Source organism: Nanorana parkeri, unplaced genomic scaffold (assembly GCF_000935625.1).
Source record: "Nanorana parkeri isolate BGI_ZX_2015 unplaced genomic scaffold, ASM93562v1 scaffold1136, whole genome shotgun sequence".
Lineage (NCBI taxonomy): Eukaryota > Metazoa > Chordata > Amphibia > Anura > Dicroglossidae > Nanorana > Nanorana parkeri.
Window position 1 is genome coordinate 374,148 of NW_017307404.1, and position 13,007 is coordinate 387,154.

Here is a 13,007-nt window from a genome sequence, read left to right on the forward strand (position 1 = left end):
CCTCTGAGGGGAAATTAACATCACTTCCCTCAGATGCTAGCACCTCTTTATTAGCATCCACTAACGCTGATGAACAAACTAGCCAAGATGGCATAGGCATAATATAAAATATGGATAATGCAAATACAGATTGGCAAGTATTCAACTGCAAGCAATTTCATAGAGTTTTGCAAAAAATAATATACTTTACTAGTTCTGCTTTAATAGTGTCATATTTCAGCAAATAATCTAATGCAAAGCAAAGCAAATTGGTGAAAGTAATATTAATCATTTCCAAGCATAAGAAATTCTCTGAACAAATACAGAAGATATTTAGTTAGTTGTAAAACTTCAAGGGCCAATTCACATTACTGCATTGTGGTAACACAACCTTCACTTTTATATTTCCCCACCCCTCAAAAAAAATGGGCAATATATAGTGTTTATGTGCACACCTACCTGACACATTGGAAAATAGTAAAGGGGGTCTGAATATTTTCTGAATGCACTGTATACAGTGATACCTCGGTTCATGAACTTAATTGGTTCCATGATTCTGGTCGCGAACCGAATCAAATATCCCCATAAAATTCAATGTAAATAAGGTTTATCTGTTCTGACCCCTACGAACGCGGTTGCGAACCGAATCAAATTTTCCCATAGGGTTCAATGTAAATGAGGTTAATCCATTCTGAACCATATGATTTTTTTTTTTTTTATCCACGAAAATATGAAACAAAGTACAGTACAGTATGAAGAGAGTGAACACTAACCTCCATCATGCTATTCTACAATTTCCTTCTTCAATTCAATGGTTATTTTTTTCAAAACCTTCTTCTTACCATTCTTGCTCTGCACTTGGTTACCTTAATTACCGCTCTGCACGTTCTTGTCACCTTCATTACGCTCTGCACGTTCTTGTCACCTTCATTAACGCTCTGCATGTTCTTGTCACCTTCATTAACGCTCTGCACATTCTTGTCACCTTCATTACCACTCTGCACTTTCTTTTTACCACCATGCTTGCTCTGCACTTTCTTTGGAGCCATGCTGGATTGAATAATACTTTACAGTACTGTATGTGCTAAAAAGCACACAAAAAAAGCTTCACAGCAAGTGTGCACAGGTCTGTCTGCGACCGCGATCTCGACTAGAGGAAGCCACGACCACGTGTCAGAGCGAGGAAGATGGCCGCAGTCGTGCTCGTCACCTGATGCAGAGTTTGCGAACGAAGGCAAAATTTTGCCAAACTTCCTGTTTGCGTACAGAAGCGTTCGCGAACCGAGGTACCACTGTATATCTATCTCAATCAATCGAGGAAAAATGGACTGTACATTAGGACTTGAGTTGAGTAATTCTTATGTAGAACTCAAGAATAAGCAGTAGTTTTTTAGTTTTTTAAAAATCAGAGCAGATAAAGATTAATTATTTTACACAAAAAGGTCTGAACAACTGAATGAGTCCCAGTCTAACACAATCACAGTTACACATCATACACACAAAGACGAATGTATCAAGCAGATTGGTAAAAAGTGTAATTTATAGTGAAATGGCCAACAAATGGTCAGGTTAATGAAAACTGAAGCCTATAAAAACTACAGCATTGCCTTGCCAGCACTGGGAGAAGAAAACACTGGTTGATATACAAAAGGCAAATAGGCTGTTCACTTTGTAAGGGAATTTACCCTAACTGAGTGAATGAGATGAGTCTCTGCTGACTTCCATCATCCAATCATGTGCAAGAAAAAAATACTTTATAAAAATTTTAATATTCTTTGCAAAGTGAATTTTTACCACATTCACTAAGCTACAGGGAAAATCTCCTGGCAATGTGAACAGTCTTTGCCTCCATTAAATCAACCCCATAGAATCAGACTGGTTACCATGGGTAATAAGGATCCTTTATCATTCTAAGCTATAGAGTATACACTTATGCATGTTAAAATTATTATATTCAAAAGTGGAATGTTCAAAGTGGTAAAATCTTCAAATGTAATCTGTATATAATTATGTTAATAGAGAAGAATATAGCCCTATTCTATGGACAAAACAATTTGTCTCATATACGGAAGTAGTGAATACATACTTAAAAGGAATGCGGGTAGATGTGCTGGGGCTACACACAGGTGTGGCAGTTTGCAGAATCTGTTCTACGACCGTCAGCCCGCCAGCAGCCCGAAAGGAAATTTGATCAGAAGCATTCTTTAATAAAAAGAAAATACAGAACAAAATATTTAATTCAATCATAACTAGAAATAAAGTAATTGTAGAAACAAAAAAAAGAGAATATATGTAGCAGTTCATAACTAAACAGGTATACCTATTGCTTACTATAGGTACATTAGTATTTTAATACTAATACTTGTTTTATAAAGGGTCAGAGGTCACCTACAGTCTGTTGTTACATTTTCAAGTGTCTTGTTGCACACAATTTCTCACAATGTGTGAGTGTTACAGGCTGTATATGTGGCAGGGCCCTGTAGTCTGCATTTCTCATAACTAGAGGGCACAGTTATTTGACCCTGGTATGTAATCACAGGAGACTGAAGATAGTGAGTGAGGTTACCTACTTGACTGGGCAGCAACTATCAGACTTCAGGTGACCTCTGACACTTCATTTAAAGTCAGGATTACACAAATAAAGAAAAGCTAAATAGCGGGGAAAAAAACTTTTTTAAAAGTAAGTCTGCACCATTATAATATTTAAAAACGAAATACATCAGTATTCCTGTACTCCTGCATAATTACAACCATAACAAGCACTCCTTAAGGAAGGGGTAGCAAACCTCCGGCCCTCCATCTGTGGTGAAACTAAAAATCCCATGATGCATGGGAGTCATGTCTGTGGCTGTGAGAATCTTGCAATGCCTCATGGGATTTGTAGTTCCACCACAGCTACCCCTGCCTTAAGGGATGGGTTAAGGTTAGGGATCTAGGTTTAGTTTAAAAGCCAAATGATAAATTCAGGGGGACTGAAGTGAATATAAATGTGTATACTGCTTACACACAACCCTCACCTTCATTTCAGCCACATTTTCAGAGTACTTTGAAAGGTAGCTGTCAGAAAAGAAACATGGGAGCTGCTATTGCATGTTTCCAGTCCTTATACTTCCTACACTACTCGGTGAGTCACTGACCTGGATTAAGCATGTCCTATTGGTACACCTAACATGTACCTGCTTGTTCTGGGACAGTGACTTGTAGCTAGTGAGGAAAGCAGAAGTTTCATGTAAAGCACACACTATGGGCCATACATATAAATCAGTGAATTTGAATCGTCCCTGCAGGTTAACCTTCCAGGTACATGCGTTTTAAAAGACGGATTGATTGATAGACCCCTTGGTCTTTTAATCACCTATAAAGTGTCACAACCTTTTAGCACACTAGTTTGGCTGGTTAAAAAAAAATAACAAACCTCAAGTGTTTGCAGTGCTATAAAAGAAAAAAAAAATCACACTTGAAATTCAATGTTTCGTTTTTATCATTGGTTTTAAAACACAGGCTTTTATTTCCATTTAGAGCTCTTTACACCAGGCAGCTTTAAAACATTGAAATGGTAGCCATATTTACTAAACCCAGGAGAACACAGCTAAACAGTAAAACTTCAAAGCCATGCTCTAGAAATAGTGGCTAACCTGACAAAGTGTGAAGGCATAAAAGCAAATGGAATTAACATATAAACCAACATAGAGTAATAATAAAGCACACAGACTTTTTGAATTCAACTAAGAAAAACTTAACGTGACACTTAACTCAGGTGTTAAATCTTAAAAAAATGAAATGATCTATAAAAAAAATAGCTGATTGTGGCAATTATGTGGGACATGTCTATAAAGGTTTAAATTATTTCACAGTTTGTGAAATAAAGTTTCCACTTACTACTTTTTATGAAAACTGCTACAGGAATATACCCCCTTCACCCCCTTCACCTTTGGCCACATTTTGAGTAAATATGTAGTAATAAGTAGACGTTTTTCTTAGTGGAGGAAAAAAGACAATAGGTGGGATTTTCTAAACCGTTAATTTTTTTCAATTGACAGAGGATATCTTTAGCCTGTCTGTTTTTTTACCATTGGTTTCAACATCATATACATATCACATAAAACTGAGAAATATTCAGTAGTGAAACAAGGAACACTATTAAAACTGAAAGAAATTATTTTGCTGTCCTTTTAAAATAGTCCTCAAATGAATGCACCGCTGAATATTCTGGAAAATAATATTCATGTTAAGTATACTTTTTGTTTTCTTATAGTTTTCGCAGCATCTGCTCCAAACAGGAAAGGCTACTAAAATGCCTTATTGCTGTATTTTCAATGTTTATTAAATCTAATTGCATGATTTTTTTTTTTTTTTCTATTCACACCCAATTTGTTTTTACAAGTGTAGAGGCATCAACATTAGTATACATGTTTGTTCTATGTTGGGAGTTACTTGAGCCTTCCTAAATGTACAAGGAAATACTTGCTTTTGATCTGTGATGTCCTGGAATCTCTTCTGTGTGTGGCATCCCCGTGGACTTGTCTAAACTGCTAAATAGTACTTCATCTCCAAGCTCGGCAGTATGAGTGACAGCAGACTAATAAGATTAGCGGCTGCCTTCTACTACTGCCAGAAGGGGGATAACAGGGAGATGACCTGAATTATACTATGTGGTGAACCCTCCAGTTCTAAACACAAGTTACAATTACCCTGGTTAATGAAAGGAACAACAGCTGTTAATGTAGGGAAGGCTTCCCCAGGGTGAAAGGTCATGACAGCTTTGTACTTGACTTATTGAGAACAGACGGGAACTAGACAATCTAACCTTTTCGTCACTAAAAGAACAAGACCACACTGCTACTGGAAGGGAAAAGGCTAGTTCTTGCCACTCCAGTATAGGTTGCAATCAGGAGGAGAGCGATTCCTAAATGATACTTTATACAGTGCATTTTTTATGTCAAGATAGTTTTATACATTTTATATATATATTACATTTCTGACATAATAAACCTTTCTGAATACTTGCAAAATATTCACATAATTTATTTTTGTGTTTCCTAAATATTATCTTAGACCTTCTCTGCAGTACGAGTAACCCATGCAACTGCGGCTACTATACTTTATTTAATTAATCAAACTAAAATCCGTGCAACAGTCAAGGTTATACTTATCAAGAATACCACCTAATTACATTCCATGTCTTCACTGTAGCTTTACTAATTTCTTTTTTTTTTTGTGTCAAATTCTCTTTATACAGTTTTAGCATAAGTAAACAAAACATGGCCATACGTGGCATACCCCTGGCCAGAAAGCACAAAATACACACAAAAAAGACAAGCCAAAAATAGAACCTAAAAACCCATAAAAACTATATAGAAACACAGTCAGCCCGCCCAGTCCTTCAAAACACCTCAAATGCAACCACGATGTAGGAAAACAGTGTTGCCCAAAGAGAACACTACCTAAGTAGGAGATGTGCATTCCCCTTCCTCATGTAAAAATAGCTCATGAAATGAAAAGGTGAAATCAGCAGACAAAAAAAAGAGATATTTACAATACCAAATTACAGGAGGGGGGGGGGTTCCCTTCATGTTCTGTCAGATACAATAGGAAGTGAGAGGAAATCTGTTCAAAGAGAGGGAAATCTCTGGTGGTCAGCAGGGTCACCAGAGCTAGTGTTCCAACTGGAAGTTTTTCCATCTATTTTTGCTCTGGTGACACCCCAAAATTGGGGATTTTCTTTCACTTTCAGTGATAACGGTCACCAGGACCAACAGAGAGGGTGAATCTTCCTAATGAGGCCACAATATGTAAAATAAAAAAACAGACATGTGTTCTAATCCGTCTCCACTATATTCAAAATGTAAAAAAAAAAAAAAGTTTGGCTTCAGTTGCACTTTAAAGCTCCTCGCACTAATCCTCCTTCTAGCCCTAACATTAATCTACCCATATGTAACATTAACCTCCTATCTGCATCACACTCACCTTTCCTGTTCCAGGATGCCCTGCTCCAAACCTCATCCCTTCCAGGGAAATTATACCAACTCTGTAGTTCCACCACCAAAATCAAGTTCTTTGTCCTAAAGATGCTAAGCACATGCATTGGGTGGGAGTGGCACACTAAGAAGTTCAGGATTTTTAGAATACTACCACAAAGCAGAAGGGGAGAAGGGCCAGAACTCTAAGATTATCATGCGTTACCAGAGTGTTTATCCTTTGCAGCTAGAAGGTTACTTTGCTATTTGGGCAATATTATAGGTCTGGTTTAACTTCACCTTTCTGTGCATATAAATTCACCCTAGTTACTAACAAATGTACCTGGTTTTAACACTTCTCTTATAGGACAGAATTATTTCTATACAGTACATATCTCCAACTAAAATGATTACTTTTTAATAAGTAAACTCACACATTATACAGCATTTCTAAAATTTTCCACCAGTGGCCAAGGCTACATGAAAGCCTTTGACTCCGGATATTATTATAAAAAAAATCAGAATCACCCTTTAATAATTCCACTCTGAATTGACTGATGTGTGCCTTTTGGGCTCTGGTACTGTCACACATTCAGCTCTGATAACATTATAGGAATTAACTCAATGCTAGGACATTTATAATGTGATATTACCAATAAAATGGTTTAGACGTACTAAACAATTCATACATTCAAATGTTAAAATATCCGTCCAATTATAAGCTATCAAACTCTTAAAGCAATTTGTAGTACTTGTACAGCACTGCAATTTCTCTAGTTAAGGCTCAACTGTTTGCTTACAAAATTCTTGTCATTCTACTTTGATCTCTTACAGAAACAAGATGTTTTCAACCATGGGAAAGCTACAATTACCTTTTTTCAGTAATCCACCAAAAGCGTAAATAAAAGAGTGGTCTTATGAATGGCTTAAACTAGTGTCCAACAACAAACACCCTTCAAACTTGAGGAAGAATATCTGTCACAAAGCAAAATACCACTGTAGGAAGCCTGACATAAAAGCTGCTATTCTTTAATTCCACGGCTGCATGCTAATTCTGAGGCTTGCTATGAATAAAGAGGGGCACAAACCAGATTATTTGGTGCAAATGTGCAATGAATATAGAAATGATCAAAACAAAAATAAAAGGGAGATGGTCCTGACACAGATTAAAGAGATTCAGAATATCTGTTTTTGCTTTCCCTATTCTCGGTTGAAGGCAAGATGTTGGTCTTTATTGCTGGGCAACTCCTACTTACATAAACCAAAACATGTATGCATGTCTTGTAATGTCTTCTGAGTCAACTTTGAATTGCTTGTGAAAGCTCAACTTTATACCTTTACTAATAAATCTGTAACACTGCATAAACATATATCCAGCAGACTAGAACGTTTCTATTGTTTACAAATGCATGGACAACTGAGATTGTGCCCATAAAATAGAAATCAGTCAAGATGTTGGAGTGATGATAAAGCAGTATTAAACGCTCCTAGTTTTTTTTAACTGAATGCATTCTAAGCAGCCTAATAAATATTCCCCAGTACATATGGGCACAAACAGCTACTTGGGTAAAACATGCACTGTGTATCAGGTCGCCACGGACAGCACTGTCACCAACAGCTATCCATCAATTAGCTAGGAGGAGGGAGAAGGAGAACGCAAAGGAGTATCTGGTTGTGTGTTTGCATTGATGCACACAGCGTAGAAACAAACAGCACATACATTCACCTCTAGTCCCGGCCAGGAATGTGCATGCATAGTTGGCTCTAACAATTTGACAGAAGGGATAGACATTTGTAAACCATAAGGACACTCATAGAAAGATCTACCCAAAAATGTCTAGTATTACTGCATTACACAGACTTACGAATCAGGTTAAAGCTGAAGTGTACAGAAGTGTGTAGTGTACACATAATGTATATTATTTTCCCTTGATCCCCTCTCCCCCTAATCATGCAACATTCAATTAATAGATTTCAATCAAATAAGTTTGTTTTTCAAGAAATACCTCTTTTAAGACCAAGTGACAATATGACTTAATGGGGGTGATTTACTAACCTAAACACACACACCAGGTGTGTGTGATTTTCACACAGCAAAACGTATTTATCAACCAAAAAGTCTCTAAAAGCATATTTCCACTAATGCCATATATGGAAAAATCATGCACATGATGCATATATAATGCTGCTTCACAATTTAGACAAAAATGGTTAGCTCATGTATTTACATTGCTGCATTCATCAACGCAAGCAACATAACATAGAGCTAATTTACACCACATTACCTTGCAATTCATTGCAGGGCTTTGCACAACACACCTGCTGGGTGTGTACACACTACAAAGGTGTTTCGATTCCTCCCATAGATCATGCTGGGAGGGAACACACTACAGAGGTGTATACACGTTCCTGGTGTGTTTAAAAGGTTAGTAAATCAACCCCAATGTCTCTGCTTCTCTTTGCTCCAGGTTTGCTGAGCGGAGCCAGCAGGCTCCAATAACAGTACCCTGCCTTGGATCTCGTTTAAAAGAACGATATGAAAGACATATCCCCAGGATCCCTTTGGACATAATTGTTTCTCTCTACTGGATACTGGGTGTTTAAGACTTAAGCTGTGGAATCTGCTGATTGGTTGACTGGTTGCAGGCATGTCTAAATGGATGCTGGGGATGTGCTCTTTTACATTAAGCTCAGAAACTAAATGATTGATCAAATAGAACAGCTGTGAGACAGGGCCAATGGCAGTATAGATCAGGGGGAGAAGTGGTTGATGAATGATGGAGTTCGTTCAGACAGGAAACGAAGGAGGGCTCAAGCTAGCTGCTGCAGCTTTAAAGAGTTATATTGTGAAGATCAGAGTTTGCAGGGAATTGACAGTAATCAGTTTGAACACAGGAGAGGGACTTACCACAAGTGTGGGGGAAAAAAGACTGGAGTTCAGTTTTAATAAACTAACTGGCAACCTAATATATTACAGGTATTAGAATTCCCCAGAGTAAAGAAATACAGCACAAAGCTGTTTAAAAACAAATGAAAATAAAAACCATAGTAATAATAATAATATAAATATTACAAGTGTGTAGTGTAATGTAGTGCATGCATTCAATGCTTTTATCTGAAGTGGGGAACACATCCATAGACCAGCCGAGGAACCCTGGGTGAAATTGTAAGATTTAAAATCATTATGATTATGTCCACAGATTATGTTTATGTTTTATTTGCAGGTCCTTCAAACAAAAAGGGACGTATACATCCTGTGTCCTCTTCTTATTGTAGTATAGAATAATGAATTATGATATAAGACAAGGTGAGATTTCTGGGAATAACCAAGCCCTAGCTAATCACAACTTATGTTGCATCTGTGATATTTCTTTCAGAGGTCATTTTGATTACAGAAAATTTCACCCCAATATGTTTCTTTAGCTCTATGTTAATGTTTAAATCAAACTGTCTCGTTTTTTCTTAATAGGATCACAGTGAAGTAACAAGCTGGTCACCTCATGACTCTGTAATAAGACAGCATAGGAACCTTCACTTCATTACAGTCCAGGCGGCAGTACCAATTTAATTACATGTTCTCTATACCACTGCCAACTTTTTGATACGTTGCGACTTTTTACAGCATATTTACCCTTTTATGGGAAAGGAACCAATATCATGTGCTATTACTTTTTCTACCGTGTTAACTACAGAACTTACTCAGAATATGATCAAAAGCCTCAGCAAATCAATTTCCATTTTAAAACATTTATATTTCAAAAGAAGCTACGTAGATCTCGTCTTTCAACCTTCACATATGGCTTAATCTCACTCCATGAGCAATAGGGTGCATTGACACATTTCCTTACATTTTTTATAAATAAAATACCTCCTTTGAGTCATGAACACACAATGCTGCTCTCAGCCCCATCATGTTACTTACGCCTAGGCAAAGATGACATGGTATCTGGCTACCAGGTGTATTAAGGGTGCTTCACATTATTAGATACTATTGAGAGTCTATGATTTCAATAAAGCAAATTCTTTCAGAATGATAAGAGGATTAGCAACAAGAACAGACTTCTGCAGTAACAAGAAAACATGGCTGCCTACATGTACAAATATAATCACCAACTAAGCAAAACAAGGATTATGAAACATTGACATTGCACTGGCAGTTTCCTTCCTGTTTCTGTTCTGAAGAAATAGCAGTTTGTTTCACCATGTCCTTTCCAAACTGATTCCTGAATGGGAGGATATGGGTTCATTATAATTAGCTAGTGGGCTCCCTATATTGTAGTAGGGGAAAGGTACAGTCTCGGCATCCCTTTAGTAGTAATTAACCCTTAAGGAGTATCTCACCAAAAATTAAATTCCTATTCCAAGGGATGCCAGAAAATATACTTGTATCTCAGTGCAAATGTCTGGGAAAAATCAATCAGCCAATCACAGAAGTAAAAAATGACACAAGAAATAAAATTGTAAAGTTTAAAAAAAAAAAAAAAAGATTAAAACTATACAACACACAAAGCAATCCTAGAAAATAATAACAAAAGCAAGACTCAGAGGAGGAAAAATGTTTTTACAGTTTGCTTTGGTGTCCAATCACTGGTTCTGTAAAATTTCTGATTCTGATTTTGTGCATTTCAAGTAGCATGCAGGCAATAACAGAAAAAAACAAAACATTGCCTTGGAACAATAAAAGATACATAAGAACTTTCTTAAGCTGATTTAATTTATTTTTAGAGCATACGGTATGTATAAAAGTGCTTGCAGTCATATTGAGCATCCTTTCTGCTTCACTGCCATTGCCAGATATCACCTGACTTTACTCTGACATCAACAGCTCACATCAGAGCCGATTATCAAAAACTCCTGTAATCTTCTTATACAATCTAAACTCTGTTATCCAATCTGTGCTAATCTATGTTCTCTACTAAACCTAAGGTGATAGAAATGCATCACACCAACATACTGCTATGCCAGGGGTAGTACAGTCTAATTCCACCAAATTAATCACATCTAATTGACATTTATTAATACCTGTGTTCTCCCTAGAAATTCTATTTTAAGCTGCGTTGGGGTGAAAAATAGCACAGCCCATTAATTCTATAAAAGATGTTAAATTAATAAATATCCATACAGTATATCTAGGCCTTAAAATCATGTGTGCTTGCAAACCCACAAAAAAAATTCCCCAAATAGTAAGTATGTGACGCATTAAAAAAACTTTACAGCTCATCACTTTTGAGTTAAACATATGGGTATGTGATACTGTGAACCTGCTTGTCTGCCAACGTTCTCCATATAGCTAATGACGATTAAACCAGTTTTGATTAAAGTGACATTAAGGGCCCATTCACACCACATCCAGATTACCTCCAGACTAGACCGTTTCCGGACCTAATGTATCCCAATGCTATTTCTGGCCTCTGTTCCCAACAGCGCCTCCGGACCAGACCAGAAAAATACTGCTTGTCCTATTTTGTCTGGTCTGGAATGCACTGGAATGCACCTGAAGGACCATTTTAAGCTAAAATTAAAGTGACATTAAAGGCAAAAAATGTTTTCCCTCCCCCCAATGTAAATGTTAGCACTTACCTTAAATTATGTCTCTTTTTACGATCTTCCTCTTCTTTCCCCATGTTTTCATCTGTCCCTCCAGCGGTGTGACGTCACTCCGATCCAGCGCTGACTGCTCTGTCTCTCCGATCCAGCGCTGACTGCTCTGTCTCTCCGATCCAGGGCTGACTGCTCTGTCTCTCCGATCCAGCGGTGTCTGCAGGCGGGTGCACGCGTCCATAGACTTACCTTGCGTCTCTGCTCGTCTCCCGGCCGAGAATCGGAACTGCGCATGCGCCCGCCCCAAGATCCTTTGCGGCCGTACGAGCAGTTCCTGATTCTCGACGCGGGAACGAGCGGCGATAACGAGGTAAGTTTAAAATGATTTTAAGCGTTTTTGTTTTTTTTTACACTTCTTGCCTATATCTACTGCATGCTAGCAGTAGATATAAGCAAAAAAAACCGGAGGGTTTAGAACCCCTTTAAGTTAAAATTCCAATTGCTGCAAAATAGCGGTAAAATTGCGTCAAAAATACAATGCACTATGTTCCAGATCTGGTCCAGAAAATGGTGTGAACCCAGCCTAAAGGATACATTTTTTTTTCTTACCCCTAATATTAATTAAAACACTTACCTTAAATAATGTCTCTTAATCTGATCTTCTTCTTCTTTCCTGTCGTTTTCAGCCTTCTCTCCAGCGCTGCTGCGGGTCTCCGATCCAGTGCTGACTCCTCTGTCCTTGCTGGCACTTCCTGTCCCACGCTGTCTGCATGCGGGTGCACGCTGTCCATAGACTTACCTTGTGTCTCTCCTCATCTCCCGGCCAAAAATCTTAACTGCGCATGCGCCCGCCCCAGATTTTTCAGATTTTCGGACGGGAGCGCGCGGCGAAGATACAGGTAAGTTTAAACCTCTTTTAAAGCGTTTTTTTTTTTACGTTGTTGCATATACCTACTGCTTGCTAGCAGTAGCTATATATGCAAAAAACCAGAGGGTTCAATAACCCTTTAAATATTATGGATTCACACCATTTAACTTTACCTAACCTAACTACCTTTCCCTTTATGGAAACAATGCTAAATATCTACTAAGAGTTAAGAGCATCACAAAATCCATACCTTTCTCGTCCAATGAGCTCCATCCAAAACTTAACAAGCTTCGTCCATTCCCATCATGGTATTGTAACATTGGCACATCTCAGGATACTAGACGCTTTACAAACACAGGATGTACAAGCTGCTTCTATTAAAGGGTTAATATCTCACATTTATACTTACCTTTAACTTATTATCTCTCAAAATACCCTCTTCAATGCAAACGTAAATGGGAAATAAAATATTATACACTAGTTCATCACACTCAGCTGTGGGCAAGTCCTCTGTGGTCTATGAATCTTGATGAACGATTATATGTTAGGCAGTTTTGATCTGTTATGCAAATGTCATACTTATAATGGTCAACCTACCAGGGATCTTTGGAACAGTGGATGTACAATTATGTTCTGTTGATGGTGGTGGTTACTGTTTCTGT

At 37.7% G+C, this 13,007-nt stretch overlaps 1 protein-coding gene across 2 annotated transcripts in view; it reads right to left on the reverse strand.

Annotated features, from left to right (window-relative positions):
* SCAPER (S-phase cyclin A associated protein in the ER) overlaps positions 1 to 13,007 on the reverse strand; it is a 219,043-nt gene that overhangs the window by 68,469 nt on the left and 137,567 nt on the right. For both annotated transcript variants that reach the window (XM_018568102.1, XM_018568101.1), the window contains exon 24: positions 2,066 to 2,181. In XM_018568102.1, the coding sequence (XP_018423604.1) occupies positions 2,066 to 2,181 (116 nt within the window). The remainder of the gene's footprint in view (positions 1 to 2,065; positions 2,182 to 13,007) is intronic.